This window comes from Pungitius pungitius, chromosome 1, assembly GCF_949316345.1.
Source record: "Pungitius pungitius chromosome 1, fPunPun2.1, whole genome shotgun sequence".
In the NCBI taxonomy this organism is placed as follows: domain Eukaryota; kingdom Metazoa; phylum Chordata; class Actinopteri; order Perciformes; family Gasterosteidae; genus Pungitius; species Pungitius pungitius.
This window is the reverse complement of record NC_084900.1, coordinates 22,411,513-22,430,084: the sequence shown is the minus strand read 5'-3', so window position 1 is coordinate 22,430,084 and position 18,572 is coordinate 22,411,513. Positions and strand designations below refer to the sequence as shown.

At 46.6% G+C, this 18,572-nt stretch overlaps 1 protein-coding gene across 1 annotated transcript; it reads right to left on the bottom strand.

Annotated features, from left to right (window-relative positions):
- Positions 1-2,680: 2,680 nt before the first annotated feature.
- On the bottom strand, positions 2,681-17,383 carry pard6b (par-6 partitioning defective 6 homolog beta (C. elegans)). Its single transcript, XM_037477951.2, has 3 exons — positions 16,928-17,383; positions 15,506-15,728; positions 2,681-4,513 (listed from the first exon to the last, which is right to left on the bottom strand). Exons 1-3 carry the CDS (start codon positions 16,988-16,990, stop codon positions 3,573-3,575), a joined length of 1,227 nt encoding a protein of 408 aa, XP_037333848.2. The 5' UTR covers positions 16,991-17,383; the 3' UTR covers positions 2,681-3,572.
- Positions 17,384-18,572: the final 1,189 nt, after the last annotated feature.

Here is an 18,572-nt window from a genome sequence, read left to right as displayed (position 1 = left end):
CGTTACAGTACTATAACACAGTCACAGTCGATCCACCATTACCCTTCCCTTCGTAGTCTAGGTCTGTGAGGCAGCGCACCATCACCCAGGGTTCCCCGTCCCCACTATAATAAAAGGACTCGAAATGACTCAAAACTAAAATGGTACGACTTGTGACTCGACTTGAGACTTGTTAGCTGTGACTTGTGACTCGACTTGGGACTTGCCTCATCTTTGACTCGACTTGACTCGGGACTCGAGGGCAATGACTTGAGACTTGCTTGTGACTTGCCTAACAGTGACTTGATCCCACCTCTGGCTAATTGCGAGCAAGGTTACCCTAAATATGTAGTTCTTTCTTTTGCGCCGTTTGCGTAGGCGCTCTTATGTTTACGCCGTTTGCGTCGTCGCTCTTCTTCGCCCTCCATTGTCTAGCACGCACGAGCAGACGATGTGAAACAGTGCCCTCTGCGGTCACAGGTTCTGATGGGTCACAGATTTCGGTGTAACACCGGATTGGGGCTGTTCTACCACAGCAAGAGAGGCATCCATTGTTTTTATTTTATATGTTCACTTTCGCTAAATACATAAGAAATCCAGAATCCCTCATGAACAATTAACTACTTTTCCTGCGTGGCGCTTTGATTTATGTTCAGTTTTGAGTCTTTGTACAAATGGCTGCCACAATAACCTCAAAATTCACAGCTGACAGGCAGAAAGACCAGAAACACTTAATATTGCTACACATTAGTTTATTTCATCCAGCTCCTACAATCAGCAATTACAGGTGTACATCTATTTATTCATAATTCTCCAGTTGATTTTTAAAACATTTCATTAAACATGATAAAAATGTACATCGTATATATCATATCATCGGTATGAAAATACTGACATCTTTACAAATCTATACCATTGGATTTATCTGGCGAGCAAAAATCATTGCTCGGCCACTTTAAAAATAAAAAAATCGTACTCAGAGCAAAACAAATAGCCTGTTTTGAGGTTGTGCTAATACAATGGTTCTCTCCCACAAAATAATATTGATAATTCACAGTATGCGAGAACAAAAAAATAGTGTCACATTTTGCACGGACTCTCCTGTTGCTTTATCCAGAATAGTAGAATCACCTACTAAAATCTCCTATTGGGAACATCTACGAGCGATTAACAACCAAAACAATAATCACAGAATAACATAGCAGTTATAAAAATAAAGTCATAAAATGTGTTCAAAAGGAAGAAAATATGCAGATGCATGATTAGAGAATAAATAACAATGCCGCTGTGGTTACAATCCCAGTGTCTATGTGGTAAAGTCAGAAATTAGGAAAATAAATTAACATTGATTTCTAAAAATGTCTTTCATTCTCAGTACCATTCACAACCGTTTCATGTCGGGAATGAAAGAAGACAGAGTCCTGTCAGAACTCCTGTGTACCATGAAAGACAAGAACGTACACATGCAGCTTGAAATACAATAGTGGGTGCACATAGCGTTGTTTCCAGTTATTGATATTCACCGGAGGATAAGATCATTGAATATTCAAGCGATAAATCAGAACTACTAAAGGATGGACATTAGTGTGATGGTGGTCTGTGTGAACGTGTCTCATTACAAGTGCGCAGGGGTTCACATGAAGCCAATAAACATTACCCTGGGGGGGGTGGGGGTGTGTGTGTGTGTGTGTGTGTGTCCCCACCCCGTTTCAGCCAGTGAGACAAAAGCCATGCTATAGTCAGGAGCCTCATTTTAAACAAGAGCGCAATTGCTGAAACGAGCCTGCTCTTACTTCAGGGAAGCAGTTGCCATGTGAGGTTAATGGATATATACATCTTTATAGAGATATACATCTACAAAAAATGTTATGGATCCGCTTTAAGAAATAAAATTGTATGAGAATTGCCTCTTCCTGTAGAGAATGTTCAGATGATCAGATGAATATCAGAGCGTCTTTATGAGCAAATTAAGAGTCAAGGGCAAGAAACCCACGTTAAAAGCTGCACTTGGGAAGAACATCTTCCTCTAAAAACAACAATGAAGTCGTGGCTCAAATTTGGACCTCATCCATTAGTCAAGACTTTTGAGAGGACGTTTTTACAAAGTTGTTAAGGAACGGTTTGGATACCAAACAGATCAGAGGCGCCCCGCCTTCATCAAACCCAGTGGTGAATGAGTTTTTGTTTAAAATAGGACTCAATCTGACCAGAGCTTATTGTAATTGCGCGCCGTTTCCTTGTTGTCAGTGACTGCCTCACCAACTCATTTCTGTGGTTGTGTTTGCAAACAACATTACAATGCGGCTATTGATCCGCCATTTAGACCCAAAGTCAATATTTCGAAGCACCAGGGTTACATTCTCCCCTCGCGCGTCATCGATTGAATTCAGTGATGAAGCCACGAGAAGGAAGCGGTGCGGAAATACTGCAGACAACAGTTTTCATATGCAAATGTTTCGTGTAACATCAGACTGGCGAGAATGTGTCGGGTCGCGGTGCAGAGATAATGAGTGAGAGATGACTAGTATTAAAACACAGTACATGCAGCGGGGAAAATAGCCCTTGTCGCGGAGAAGTAGAGGGAAGTTAATGTGCGAGATTCAGTCCGAGAGGTTCCGTTTCCGGTTAGGCGCAGGCGACTTCCTATTGGTCAGATGGAAACTGGTCATACAGTCACTTGTGAGGTACACGTATTGTGTAAAAAAAAAAAAAAAAAAAAGGAAAACAGAAACATAATGTCATGCTATTTTTGTTAAATATTAAACCGGCATGATGGTAAAGAGATTTTGAAAATAGTAACCGTTCATTATCAGTCAATTATTGACGCAGCGAGTAAAAAATATGGGCGGGGGGAATGACAGTTAAAAGCATCAGAGCTAAAATGAAGAACTCAGAGTAGTTTTTTTCTTTCTACATGCTTTTTCCTCGCATAGAAACCATGCTATTATTGTACTGTGGTCACTTGAGGGAGGGGAGGAGGTCACAGTCGGGTGACAAAGCAAAACTAAATGAAAGAAAAAGGGAAGAAACAGCCACAGATTGTTAACAAAAGCACTACTTCAGTGTTTGTTATGAGGTGTGGATGACTTGTTAAAGCTTCATCTATTCATGGGACTGACAATAAGGATGTGGTGTCTCCTCTCTGCCCTCCTGTGGAAGCTCAGCGTAACACAATCTTCCGGGTGCAAATCAAGTGCTCATAGTGGTTTAGAAAAGAAGAGGAGAGTGAGGCGGCATCAAATTACACTTCTGCTACACTCTTTTTGCCTGACATTTTTGTGCCTGCAGGCCTGGGTGGTGTGTGTGTGTGTGTGTGTGTGAGTGAAGGGTGGGGGGGGGCATCGCTATGGCACACATGCATGGTTATTGGCATGTCGACGAGAAAAGAGTGTTAAGTGTCCAACGCGACGTAAGGAAGAACACACATGTCTGCTGTCAGTCACATGAGATCCAAAGAGTACACATTTTGCTTCTCTGCTACAGTCATATTTATGATGGTGAAGGATGCAGCCGAGCTCGATCCGCCGGTTACCTTGGACTCCCATGTGTGTGGGTAACGTTTCCAGTGTTTAGTCGGGAGCGAAAGTCCCCTCCTACAGAGTTATGACAGTCCCGTCCTCTTCCAGGCTCCGCATCTCAGCCGCTCTGTCTGGGGACGGTGTGGTCGAGTTGGCGTTGCTTAGCGACCCGCTGCTGCCGCTGGCCAGCACGGCGCCGTTGACAGAGAGGGCGGAGGAGGTGCGGAGGTTGAGGTGTGGCTCGTAGCGGGGCACCGAGGCCATGCTGTAGTCGGTGTAGTCGGCCGGGTCGCGGCTGAGCGGCTCGGCCGCGCCGCCCACCTCGATCACCAGGTCCTCGTCCTCCTCTTCGCTCTCCAGCTCGCCGACGGGGAAGTTCTGGATGATGTGCGACGGCGCGGGGGCGGCGGCACCGACCCCACCTTGCGACGAGTAGCCGTAGTAGCTGGCGCCGCTGTCCGACGAGCGCCCTGAGCTACCGGACGCCGTGCCGCCTCCTCCTCCTCCTCCTCCTCCTCCTCCTCCTCCACCGCGAACAACATTGTTCCGCTGGTTGGCGGGCTTGACGGTGATGATGAGGTTGTGGCTGTTGGCGATCATCATGTCCGTCACCTGGTCCAGAGACTTCCCAACCACCTCGATGCCGTTGACCTCCAGAACTTCGTCGTTGACTGCCAGCAGGCCGGTGCTCTCTGCCAGCCCGCCGGGCACCATGCGGGAGATGAATATCCCCGGGACCTTCTCCAGGCCCTGAGGAGTGACCCGCACGCTGGAGCCGTCGCGGATGTAGAAGCCCAGGGGCTTCTCCTGGCCGTGCTTGTACAGGCGAACGCGCCGGTGCGTCTCAGGCAGGATGTCCACGTCGATGATGGAGGAGACGGGGCGGAAGTCCCGCGGGAGGCTGATGATGACCGGCGGTTTCTTCTTGGTGGCGTCGGGCCGCAAGAGAACCGCCGACAGCACCGTGTTCTTCTTCCTGGTCAGCGAGTTGGTACCAAACGTGTAGTCTGCTTCCTCTGCGGAACAAAAAGAAAAAAGGAAGTGGAGAAAAGACAAGTGGGGACGGGGAAGAGAGTCAAAGATGTGGCATGGAGACAGAAAGAAGAGGAAAAAAAGGGAAAACAGGGTAAATTAAATGTGGATGTAAATGAACAAGAGGGTTTATTTCCCGTTAACATCCCAACAGGGTAACTACACATCAAGGCTGACAATCTGTTGCATCATGTCAGGAGAATGAATAAAGTTTGGGCTCTCAGCCTGAGGCGTCGCTGCAGGGTGTCTGTGCTGAACACGCACGCAATCCCCGGAACGCTGCCGGGCACACCAGCCGTACCTAAAGCCTTCATTGGCGCGCTCTGACAAATAACCACCATGTAGTTAGTTATGTGACCTTAAAAAGGGGCTGTGGGACAAATTTGTCACCACTTTGTTTTAAATAAGTTGAGTTACAAGTTAACCCAGCCCACTTCCTTCCCGTTAACGGGCAGAGAGTGAGCGGGTCCTTACTTACTCCACTTTGGCACCTCAGGATATTACAGAATATTACGGTCGCATTTTAGCTGCGGGAATCACCAGCTGTCCTCATGCCTGCCCCCCTCTCCTTTTCTTTGTGTTCTCTAGGAGGCGTGAGCACACTGCTTCAGACTTTAACCCAAGGGCCGCGGTATTAAAATCAGACCAAAGGCTGGCCGGTGACGAAGGGAGAAACTGGGCCCTGGTTCGGTAATAGTTAACCAGCATAATACACAAAGCTAAACATTAACATTTCTGTCTCTTTTTCTTGTTTTTCTATTTCTGGAGTTATTTTCAACATCCTTTCTTGTGAATATGCCCTCAACTTTTTCACGTTTCCTTCTGTTTTTACAGAACTTTGTGCACTCTATTTTTAGATGAAAGGGCTCTATGAATAAAGCTCTGACAAGCTTGCACTGAACACTTCTCTTGGCGGTTTGTCTCTTCCATCTGAGAGGGAGTGTGTGTGTGAGTAATCTCTGAAAACCTCCATTCGGGTGGCCGATAAAGATTGCCCGGCTCTCTGGTTATGGTGGGTACGCTCCCCCCACTCCTGTCTCCATCTTTAAAACAAAAACAAAGGATCAACTGTCCCGAGGACGAGCGGCGGTCTCGTGTTTCGGTTCCCATGAGGCACGGGTCTAGTATATACACACCTGACCTTATGGGCGGACACACACAAACACGAGGCAACAATAGCTTCATACGAACCTGTGAGGGCAAAAATGCCAAAATACAAGTTTGATCCTCGCATACTCTCACTTTTCTCCTTTTCCTCACAAACCAGCACATGAAGTGCTAGACATGACAATAGAGTCTAACTGAGCAGAGGAGGACGGCCACTAAGGGGACAGACTCGTGCGGGCCTGCACGCACATGCCCACTCCTGGCAGCAAATGGCACAGGCATGTGTCTTCCTGACCACAGCAACACATGTGAGCCCAGAGCAGCAGGTGTTGCTTTGCACACACACTTATGAGGTTGCAGTGTGGTTAGTGAGGATGCCTGAACGCTAATGAACAGCAGCACAGTGAGCTGCGTTATAGCTCGTTAGAGTGGAATTGGCTACAAAGGCCCAATACAAACACACACTGTTCCCCATTTGGTACAGTACAAATGACCTTAATGTAGTTCCCACATTTTGTTGACACAAAGGGCTCAAGGAAAACACTACCCCATTGTTTAACGAACACTAAAAATAGAACTTTATATTTTTGTCCGTAACACTGGACTGAGTTTGTTGTAAGTGGCCGGAACATGGCAACGAAAAGTTTGCCTCTTTATGGACATTTGTTTATTACACCTCATTGGAGGAGGAATAATAATGTATGATTATTTTACAAGTGTACATATTTATATGTAAACATGCACATGCAGTAGCCAGGTAATCTACATATATTTGTAGTCTAAGCTTCTGTTGCAAAAAAATATGCAAGAACTTCTCGATACTGTTTGAATTGAGCAATGAATTCATGCATAAAAAATAAAAAAAAGAATATGCAAGTTTAAAATCTGTCAAAATATACAAAACTCAACCAAGTGACATAACAACAGAAACTAGCTCTTTGGCATTTTCCCATTTGTATCCCCATGCAAAACCCTGATGTTTCTCCAAAGAGGAGCACCGATGGTGATGATCTTGGCTTTTGTTTATTCGACAAGCAACTCTTCAGCACATAATTATCGGTTCAAACCTGTTCGACTTAACGCCAGACAGGGGAATGTTCTCCCCCTAAAAAGGGAAGTGATGATGAAAGAATGAAGTCCTTCAGGTACTTCGTACCTCTGCTGCTGCGACTGCCCTTTATACTACCGCAAACTAAGCCGTGCTTCATCTCTCCTCAGACGACACCTGACAGGACACGCCTGCAGTGCATCAGGCCCGCGGTGCATAGGTCGCAGACCCTTAATAAAAGCACACAACCCCCTCCGCCCAGCCCTGCGTGGCGCACAGGCTAGGCATTCCAACTATGCAGAGGCTGCTTTGACTTCCCACACTTTGAATAGCCAGCGAGGCGCAAAAGGAAGCGAGGCAGCGGGGGAGAAAATTATGACGCGGCACACATCGTCACACGCGAGGACCGCTCAATCCCCTCTGTAGATCACCAACAAGCACTCGCACCCACAGGGGGGGGGGGAAGTGATGCATCTCCATCGCATTAAGCTAAGCATTAGTGTGCAAATTCTGCCGCGCACCCACCCACCCACACCCACTTTTGAATATATATTTTGATTTGTATTTTACAGTTTAACTTTTTTTTTTAATTCTTATTTATATTTCTTCATTTATTCTTGTGTATTCCTTGTTATCGAATGTGCTCTTTAGTACTGACTACCTACTAATCTAGACCAATGAATATTAGCGAATTTAAGCGTTTCTATAAAGGAAACGTACAAGACAAGTGCCGCTCATTTCTTCAGCAGCACTCACTCACACGTGACGGCTACGCTCCTCACGGCCACACAGCTCTGCAGTTCCCATGATGCAGCTCGACGAGGCCCGGGCTTCGCTTGTGACACAACGATCCATCACTTCCTGCCAACAGCCCTGCGCGGTGCCGAGTCACGGAAACCTGACACTTGTGTCCAGGTGAAGGAGCTACGTGGCACGTCGTAAGTGCTGCCACTGTCACTTCTACAACTGATACAGTCACCAGCACCGCTGGCTGTACTATTCCGTCTCACGCAGCAGAATAGGACTCTTTCATTGTACGACACATGAGCCCAGAGTGCAGCATTAAAGCAGGGTTTAATAGAGCTCAGGCTGAAAGCTTGCTCAGTAGCCGGCCATGAAACCCCTGTCTTCAGCCTCCGAACATGACACACGTCAGAAATATCAGAGGCGCGGAAGGCTGCAGGGTTCTGGAAACAGCCGGGGTTGTTGATGGAAGGCCTGGACGCAGCGCCACGGCGTTCCTGACACGGAGCGATACAAGAAGGCGGGGGGGGGGGGGGGGGGTTGTGTGTGTCAAGGAGAAAAACCAGAGGTGGTGTGAAACAAAAAACAAAAAGCCTTGAACACCACAGGAGAGATAAACAGAAAATAGAAAGAGGAAGTTAAGAAAATTAAGCAAAAGATCAAATAAAACCAAATTTAAAAGGAGGAAATTCTTGGAGGGTTACTATTCCTGATGCGGGGAGCATACCTTCCTGGCTCTGATAAGACTGGGAAGGGGGAGATAAGGAAGGAAGGAAGGAGGGATCTCAAATAGGAGAGCGCCGAGTCTTGCACAGCCGGGGTAAAGACAAAGCAGCCAGGGGGAGGAGGGGAGTCTTTGTGTGCGTGTGTATGTATGCGTGTTACAGGGACATTGAGCTGACAATTTGAGGAACTGCTGATTAAATCCATAATTCCAAACGACCTCATTTGCGAACATTAGCCTGCTTCTGGGCCTCCTCACATAATCCCTTTCATGAATTCTCTATTACACTCATCTTTCCTGCTTTATTATTCTCTATTGGCAGGATCCATTTATAGCAACAGAATAACCGGAAACTTAATCTACACTCTCTTAATGTGGCCGTATGGCGTGCAAAAAGTAACACAGCTTACGATCGGGGTTGAAGCAGAATGAATAGACTTTATTTGCCAGTCTGCATTCATGTACAGCACTTCTCAGTGTGTGTATGTGAGTTTGTTTGCATCTCTTCTGCATTATGAAGCCATTCCATCAATTTGTTTTGCGCTGACATAAGCGCATCTCTCCTTCCTGCCTGCATTGCCTGCTCACCATCCCATTTTTCTTCCCTCTGTCCTCCACTTAATCTGTCCATTAGAGCCTTCTCGTCCACCTTTAAAGCAATCACTTTTCGCTTGTTTTGTCTCCCCCTCTTCTGTCTCACCCTCTTGGTACATTGTGCTACAACTAGAGACCAGCTTTGGGACAAAAGATGTAGCTAGACTAGCTCAGCAGCTGGATGACCGGAACCAAGTACGGACTTGTCAGGATGGGGCAGGTAGCCTGGACAGGGATGGGGCTGGATCAGGCTGGATTTGAGCGTGGGACAGGGTCAGGGTCAGGTCACCCGGGGATGTGAGCGTTAGTACCGGGTCACAGGGAGGAGTCGCTACATCTAGGTTCGACAAACGGAGCCTTCTGCGCAGCGCCGCTCTGTTTCTCCTCCAGGGGGAGGCCGAGGGAGAAGAAGGACTAGCAGATGGGGAGGACGGCGGAGAAGAACGGAGGAAGGAGGAGGAGGTCGAGTGGCCGCGTGTGCTCGGGGAACCCAAGTCTAGTCTCATGCATCTGAACAAGGACTTAAAGGGGGAGGGGCGTGCTGGGGCACTCTGTGCTTCTGGCTCTGTCCTGCTGTCAGCATCTGGCTCTGGAAGACAACACAGCCAACCTGCAGTTAGATCAGCCCACCGATGGACACAAAGAGGTACACATAGCCAGAGCAAGACTTCACAGCATTCTTACAGGTTTTAGAAAATAAGCCGTTAGAACCATACGGAGGTGCCCACATGTACATTGGTATGAACCCCCAAGTTTGCGCATCAGTGCTTTTCCCGCTTGAACCAAAGACTTGACATTGTGATGGTGCAACCAATTTTAAAAATTGCCATAGATTGATTAATCATTAGAGAAAGAGTCCCTTGCTTGTAGTTCGAGGTGTTCCGTCAACTATTAACCATCGGGACTTTTTGCTGAAATACCACTAAGCAAAAAAAGTACAGCTTATTATATGATCTAATGATATTTAATATGGAGGAAACCAAGTCCTGCCTCTGGTGATTTTATCTTTATGAACTCCTTTAAGTCAACATTAAAATACAAATAAATGACTACATATGCTCCTCTTAATCTACTACCCTTGGTCTAGCCAAGCCCTTTGGCATGAAACCTGAGGCATGAACTAAGGCTGAACTCAAGCAATTTATGGGCTAGCATTTATGACAAGTGAACGACATGTACAAAGTTCAACATTCTGTGTTAAAGTATGTCACATTCACATGTGACACTCCTTGTCCGAAGGAGTATTTATAGAAGCATTTACAATTAGTAAACAATGATGACGCAGCAAAGTGTACGCACGTAGTTTAGCAACGGAACTACGGTGGTGCAATAGCTAATAAAGCTACGGAAAGACATTAACTACCAAAGATGGAGAATGCCACCTAAACTAAATTGGACTTTTTAAATTGTTATTATTGAGTGAGCAGAACACGCCATGTGGCCCAGATATACACATGAATTTAGTGGAAAAAGCGGGAAGTTCTGAGCACACAAATGGTCAATGGAGTGTACAGCAATTTTTCTAGTCTTGCACTTCATGTCATCATTCACCCATTCACACCCTGATGACAGGACCATACACAGTGACATCTGCCCATCAGTAACTAACATTCACACACAGGAGTCCCAGCTACAGGAGCAACGTGTTTTGCCCAAGGACAGTGACACACGGGTTAGCATGCCACTGTGCTTTCCACCCACTATGTTCCATTTGGTAGCTTTCACAACGTCACACACACCATCACGTATAGAATCAGAGGTTCGGACTTTGTTGAGCTTTTAAATTGGCACGTCCATTTTTGAGGAGTGGCAGTTGACACCTTTGACAGTTAGCAGCAGGTGTTCACTTGTGACTCTCAACCGTGTGAAAAACCCAATAACCATATTTAAGGGGGCAGCTTAAAAGCTTTGGATCAATCTTAAATACACACCGGTCCATTTTATTATCGACAGTCATTTACGCGAGTTACTACAAGAACCCACGAATGCATTTGGTAGAAAGTCACCAGGAAACTCCCTTTCTTCAACCGCTCTGCCCTCATTGGTCAATTTCTCCCCTCTCTTCATCTAAGCCACCCTCCCTCCATCTCCATGCATAAAGTCCCATCTAGCTAGGTTTCAAAGGCTTTCTAGCTTCCCAGGCCCTGTTTTTGCTCTGCGCTTTCTTTCTTCCACTCATTCTCCTTTTCTTCTTGACTGTTCCCCGCCTCTCTCCATCATTACCCCCACCCCCCCCGCCCCCCGCCTGACGGAGCCAGGCTCTAGAGCGGAGGCTGCAGTCCAGCCTCCTGTCCTGTCTAATCACCCGGCGAACGTGATCAGAGGCTGGCCACATTCTCCTTCTCTCTCCCTCGGCCTCCCTCCAACCAACTTGGGCCTCACTATGCATTCCTCCCTCACTAATACTATTCCCATCACCTACCCTCCCGCTCCCCCCCGCTCTCTCTCCCAGCCTCTTGCTGCATTCCTATCACCCTTACACTACTCCCTCCGCTTTCTTCACATCTCTAATTATGTGCCTTGCCTAAACAATGCCTTATACATTACTCCCTCTAGCACAGTTTACTCAGTCTCCCTTTTGTCCTTCCACCTCCCTCATTAGGCCCAAGACGTGTTCCTCCTCCACACATAGCTATCAATCCGTTGTTCCCTTCGCAGCATCCTAGAGGAATGATAATCTGCACAAAACTTGACATCCGAAGCAGCGGTGGTGGTAGACTTCTATTATTTTCACACACCATGCTCCTAAATTTCTCAGCAACAATCCACCTCTCTCACTTGAATAATTTCATCTCACGCTGGCAGGAGTAAATCTCTTTACAGGCTGTGGCATCTTCACTTATTCTGATTGCTTGATGCCGGCTCCCTTTCCTACACCGTCACATTCTCACCCCGTCCCTTTCACTGTACACGTACCTCCCATTCATTACTCAGCAGACTGTGCATTGCTTATCGTATTTATCCTGCTCTAATGCTTGCTTTGCAGGGAAGATAGAGTTTGTCCTTGTTGTACTTTCACACTGTACATTTCCCTGACTAAATGAGTCATGAGCTGGTTACTTATTAAGAAGGCAGTCCCTACTGGGATACGCAAATAAAAGCATTCCTGTCCCTCTGCATACTTTTTTTTTAACAGCCTGCCATACTGGGAACAAGGTATGGTCCATTCAGGACAGAAACTGTGAGTGACGTCACTAAACAAACCCACGCCCTGAGAGAGGCTGCTTAAAAACCCAGAAACTGTGCGTGTGGTGATAGCGTTCTGGATGAATGATGCAGGCAAACACCACATCACTTGAGGCAACCATGTTCACATGCAATCAAACACAAAGCCAGGGCGTCGCTCAGCTTCCACATTGCTGATTTGACGGCGAGGATGGAAAAATATTACACATATTTAAATTGTGAGAATCCTTTGAATAGTTAGGGAGTAAACAAGACCATGAAGGAGAAGATTGGCAATCTCCTCTAAAGCTTTTTTAATGTGCGTCACCGGGTCGGACTCTGCACGAATCTAGCAGGTTCACTGCAATCTGTCTGCTTAAAACTCCAGCAGCGACTAGCCCTCCACCGACAGACCAAGATCCTCGCTGCTGCATTCGCCTTCGAGACGGGGAGCCGCCGGTCCCAACACCATCAAAGACTGCCACAGTAAAAAACAGAGGTTACCTACAGGATTATAATACTTGGAAACCCTTGTGCCTTTTGGCCCGCATGGGTTCAAAACAAAAATACACAAATGATTGAATTCCTCGTAGTAGCTTTTAAAAAAAAACATTGATAATACTCTGTTTTTACACAGATGACCAATGACCGCAACACTCATCTAATGTTCTTCTTGCACTGTGTGTTATTTCTATTCTACTGATTCAGATTCAGTGGGTTTGTGCAGTCTCTACTTAAATTAGCTACAATTACATGAGGATACCAGACACACCCAAATGACAGATTAGGTGACAAGAATTTAACTTAATAAGCAGCTCACACAATCTTAAACACTTTGACCCGGTTACTTGCAAACATGCAAAGAAATCTTAACTATTGTTGTTAGAGATGCCATTGTTTGAGTTCTTTATTCTAACCCAGCTATGCAAGATAATCTAGAGATGTTTTAATAAACTTCCTTCTAATGAAGGAACAATTGTCTTTCTTCCAAACCCCACCCACCAGAGAACCAACCATATAGAAGGAAGAGCGCGTCTCTTCATGGACTCGTAAACATTAGTAGCGCCCTCCTCACTTGAGCTCAGTGGTGGTAGGTTAGCGAGTCCATGAGTCAATGCACGCTTCCTTCTCCGTCATGATATGGTTGGGAGAAGTAGTTTTGACACGAAACAGCTCACAACATTGCCTGTGGGTTATCTTTAGTAACCCGGTCATAATTTCTAGAAACAGAAAACAGTTTAGTTTGTACGGTGCAGTTTTGGGAGAAGAAGGCTGGCATCTCCCAGCTGACACCAAAACATCTAAATGAATAACAAGCACTACAGCACTACTTCTTATTTCAGAATGAATTGTCCCTTTAAGACAGTCCGTTTCCAAATGCAAGCAATACTGCTCCCAGCATGCTTTGCAGCTCCCATCAGCCCCATGCAATGTTAATCCGACAAAGAACAGGCCTCTTCACTGCTGCCATGACGACCAGTAAACAGTGGACACCTCAATGCCAGCTCAATGATCATCAGCAGGTCGCTCACAAATGGGGCGGCGGGGTGGAAGGGATCCCCCGGTGCTGTCGAGTTCTATCAACGAGTGTTGAAGTTCAACATGAGCGGCAGAGTGGTAGTCCACACGCAGACAAACACACACGCCATTGGTCAGCAGGGAACAATGCGGCGATGATAGCGGGTCAGTGACGTAGCGTTGATGCATAAACAATAACTGTGGGCTTTATTCAAGAAGCGCATGTAAACAGACACTCACAGAGCACCTCGCAGAGGGTAGACATTCAGACTACAAGCTGCCCAAAATAATGACACCCACAAAACATGAGAAATTGTCCGTTGGAAATCATTGAGACGGAAGATTTAGAGATGTTTTTATTATCTCCAAACACATCTCACAGATATCTGTGGAACAAGATTGCAAGGTGCTATTCCATGAAGGCCAAGGTGTGACAAACTCACCACACACACACACACACGCCGCTGCCTCGTCTGAAGCCCTGCTCCTGCTGTTACACAATTATGCCCGATCACATCTGACCATCGAAGACATTTATATAATCGCTCAGTTCTCCAGGGACATAGTCGGAGTGTGATGGCATTGTAAGCCAGATAGTGACCGTAAGACTGAAAGCGCTGTGGTGCACTAAACACAACAAAGTTGTGTAGAGCAGAAAACGGTGGGAGGATTGCGCATGAGTGACTGAGTCTGACCCCTCCACTTCCTGACCTCCCTTCAGAGCTGCTGACAACACCAGAGAGTTTGGAATTTTCCTGGCTGCAAAAATGAGGGCTTAAAGAGAATAAAGGACCCCTTTTGATGCAGAGTAATTTGTGCTGATGACAGCAAACAAGATTGTGTAGGACTAACATTAAAAGCATTTCTTCAAAACAATATAACAGTCAATTTGAAACCATGTTGCCAACAGAGCAGACTACCAAGCTGTGAGACCCTCAGCGCGTGCACAAACAGAGCCATCACTGGAAATAGCTCCAGAAATATACTCATCTATAAGCGGAATATTAGCTGCATCCACACACCCACGGAGACTTTGTAGCTTGGACCAACTGGTGCTTTGAGTTAGGAGAAAGGGGGGGGTAGACAAATCAGGAGGGGATACCTGGGTCCTGAGGGCAGAGCGGTCTACAGACAACTGGGGCTGCATTACTCTGTGTGTTTATCTTCTTTATTTGTTTAATATAGCCGTTTGCAAGTGGCTGACTGATGTGTGAAGCCTGCTTGCATGCTCGCGTGTGTGTGTGTGTGTGTGTGTGTGTGTGTGTGTGTGTGTGTGTGTGTGTGTGTGTGTGTGTGTGTGTGTGTGTGTGTGTGTGTGTGTGTGTGTGTGTGTGTAGCGAACCCAGCGTGGGGCTAGCGTCTGGCGTGTAATTGAAACACGGTACCATGCAGTGCTGCAGAGTGACCCCACTAATCTCTCCCTGACAAAGTGGCTTAGATTCTATAGGGTCATATGGCACAGCGAGACAGCTTAAACACAACAGAGCGCGTGGCCCAACATGCCCCGGCCCGCACACACTGGGGGGGGGGTTAGGGTTAACCCTAACCCTAACCAGTGCAAAGAATAAATAGCAAACTCAGTCATGAGCAAATATTACGACAACCACAAATTCAAGGTAACAGGCAAAAGAAACAGGATATTCTAATGGGAGAAGAACCCCCTGGGCGGCTTGACCAGTGGTGGTCGGGATGCCGCGGGGGAAAGGCAGGGAAATTGCCTTAGGAAACAAATACTGCTTCCCAGCAAGGTTGATGACCTTTAGCTATTTGGTCCAGAAAGGGACACCAGACAACACAGGCAGAGAACAGGGGTGATAACAGCTCAATGAGGACAAGACACACAAGCAGCAATCCGCCGGAAAAACTCAAAAGGTAATTTGATACCGTGGTCTTTTGCACCTTTTCATTTTCTGTTTATCAAGATAAAATAAACAAAAGCTAATTTTACTGCTAAACGGCCTGTCATGCATTTCTCAGCTACACCCTACAAGGATAACAGAACACTTTTGTTTGTGTATCCATCAGTACAGCAGATCTGTGAACGATCATTCTTTGTTCTATAAACTCCATGCTTACCTTTCCTCTGCAGGAACAGTCTGAGCAGGGGGCTGGCGGTGGAGATGGCTTTGTGGTAGTTGTCATCATTGTTGATGGGCAGCAGGTCGCCGTGGACGTCGGCGTAGCCCACCAGCAGCTCCACGTTGGGGATGTGATGCACGTGCTGCAGGAGGCCGTAGAACTCATCGAAGCGGCCCGGTTTCGAGCGATCCAGCGAGAACCGACGAAACTCTGCACCAAACTGGGACGGAGCACACAGGCATACACGCGTGTGAGCACAGCACGGACAGACGTGGACATGGCAGGCACCTGAAAGATTGATTCCAAAACGGGCCAATGGAACTGCAACCAGGTGGAGATGTAGTGATAAGCGCATACTTTGGAATCGCTGAAGGGGGTCTGCAATTTGGGTCGGTGTTTGATAGCGCACACTGATCTGGTGGCCAGCTCATTTTAAAACCACGTGAGCTGTATACTAGAGTCTGTCATTCCACATGGACGAGCTACCACGCCACACGTGATGAATTATTGATGCAGACTTTGTGATATGGGTGTACCTCCACGTTTCTGTGCAATTTGCTCCTGCCTGATCAACCACACGTTCTCACGACGCTGACTTGAGGGCAACGTGGTGATCACTGGGCTCCGGCTGGATCAATGGCTGTGGGAGGCATACTCTTAAGGCAGCAGTGTTGATGAGAAGGACCGAGTGTTGTGCTTACTGTTGCCCTGCGCTGACAAAAGATGATCCACAATCCACTGCCAACATGGACCATTGAGTCCATCCAAGGGTTTTTATGTGTTAGCACAAAGCCGAATGACTCATGAACTATGAGTCATGGGGGGGGTTGTTTCTGATAAGCACCCGTGCATTTGGACACGAGCAGTGGATAGACCAAACATTTCAAATGACCCTGGACTGCTCTGGTTTGGGAAGAAGCTGTACAACGTCTGAGCGAGTATTTGAATACGCTGGGTAACATAACCGTCCAATACAGTCCAATACAGTCTAATGTCGACGGCCCACGAGGCTGTTGTGGCCAAGCTGCACTTGAACATATGGTGTGGTGAACCGGGAGGAGCGACGCAGGAGGCTGTGACAGGTGACACGGGCTTCATCGCAGCGTCAGCGGACGAAAAAAAAAAGAAAAGAAAACGCCACCTTCACGCCCGCTTCAAACTTCCCTTTCCTCAGAACAACTTGGAACAAAACATCACGTCAACGTGGAAGTTTGAAGTATGGCGTCTGACAGTCACATTACGGAAACCCCGCTTTGGCTAGTTAAGCTTTAGCTCGTATCGATGCGCGACAACATCATTTGCTATTAAGCCACTTAGCATGCTAAATTAGCCGAGTTATCATCACGGGAGGGCGTGGGGGGGGTACAGGTATAACAAGTAAACTGACAACGAACTGCCGGCATGTGACGTCAGCGTTACCTTGCTCTTCACCTCCACGGTGCTCAGGGAACGGTTGCTCGGCACTCGGTGGGTTTTGTTCATGTTTCGCTAGCAGCGGCACCGCCGCCAAAGCAGTCCGCCAAGCGCCTGCTCCTCCGCCCGCTGTGCTGCTGCTGCTGCTGCTGCTCGAGCCGCTGCTCTCCGTGTCCCGAAAAAAAACACAACTACGTGCGTATCCGCCGGTCCTTCCAGCGCCACTGACTTGTCTCCGCGACTTCTCGACGTCCACCGGGCTATGTTGTTTCTCCAAGAACGCGACAACGGCCGGCGACCAGCCCAGTTCACCCAGGAAACTTATCTCATACTTGGCGTGCCAGCGTAGCTACGCCAATGCAAAGCGCTCTCTCTCTCTCTCTCTCGTGTGTGCATGTGGCTGGCGACAAGAGATTTCAAAATAAAAGACTCGACTTGACTTCACAATACAGGTCATCTATTATCCTGGGGCGGGGATTCTCAACCTTGCTGCCTAGTAACTTTATAAAAATGAAACCATTTAATCTGAAACCCAGAAAGGAGTTTGACCTTTCCCCCAAATATAATTGTTAAGAGCACAAAAAATGATTAGGCATTTGATCCCTTTACAGTGTGTGTGGTTTTGTTCGTATATGTTCAACACATGCTGTATGGGACACATGTTGTAAAGTATCAGTTATTATGTTAAATGCACATTGATGTGGTAGTTAATGTTCAACTTGTTTCTTGTTGCATAGTGACACCTTCTGGCCAAAAGCCATATGGGCCTGCTGCCACGACTACCTGCCAAGCAATGTACAGTATATACAGTACACTTATGTATGTATACAATAAAGCTATAAGGCCATAAAGCAATCAGGGATACACCAAAAGATGTTTGAGCTATGCCCTGCTGTCAGTGGTCATCATACAGCACTTGTGTCAATAAAAATCTGTTTGGTTTTATCTCAACAAAATACCATTTAAACTTATCGCCCACTATAAAATGAGTCAGATTTATAGCAGCCTCTCAAATGTAAGTGAATAAGTAGATGCTTAAGCTGGCACGGTTATCACAATCTATTAGTTGGCAGCTGTTCCCAAACTTCATGTAAGGGCCAGTAATATTAGACTAATGGGACGAAGCTCCAGTCATCTCCATACATTCATCCTGTTGTCGGCTCTGTTTTCAAACCTGGTTTCTTCCGAGCCTCACTTTATACCGCTGTGTGGTAGAAATATATGGCCTTCTTGTTTCATTTGGAACAACTTTGGTTTGATATTATATTGCAATATGGGCTTGGTGAACACTTGTAAAAATGAATTTATCATGTTTCTTAGAATCAAAGTTGGGACTTGACGTGGCACGGACCACTTACATCCTTACAAAGGAATGGATAATTCAAATTTGTTTTGTTCCTGTGTAGAAGGACTTGAACCTTAATATTACAAATATATGTGATTTTTGTCTTTTTGGTGCTCTTAGTTTGACCAGTGGCTCCTGTACTGGTGTCCAGCAGTGATCACATCACTACCGACCTCACCACCAAATGAATCGATCATCCAAACCCAAACAGCTAGTACTTTCCATTAATATATGGAAATAGAATTCTAATCTAGCCTGACATGCTACACACAAGACATTATTCTTATTTCAAAAATAAATCCCATT

Bases quoted from the DNA above. Each gene is read 5' to 3' on its own strand.
- pard6b (XM_037477951.2), bottom strand. From the start codon at position 16,990: ATGAACAAAACCCACCGAGTGCCGAGCAACCGTTCCCTGAGCACCGTG. The intron at 15,729-16,927 runs GTAACGCTGACG...GCTCCGTCCCAG, and splicing joins CCGTGGAGGTGAAGAGCAAG to TTTGGTGCAGAGTTTCGTCG. The intron at 4,514-15,505 runs GTAAGCATGGAG...TTTGTTCCGCAG, and splicing joins ACTGTTCCTGCAGAGGAAAG to AGGAAGCAGACTACACGTTT.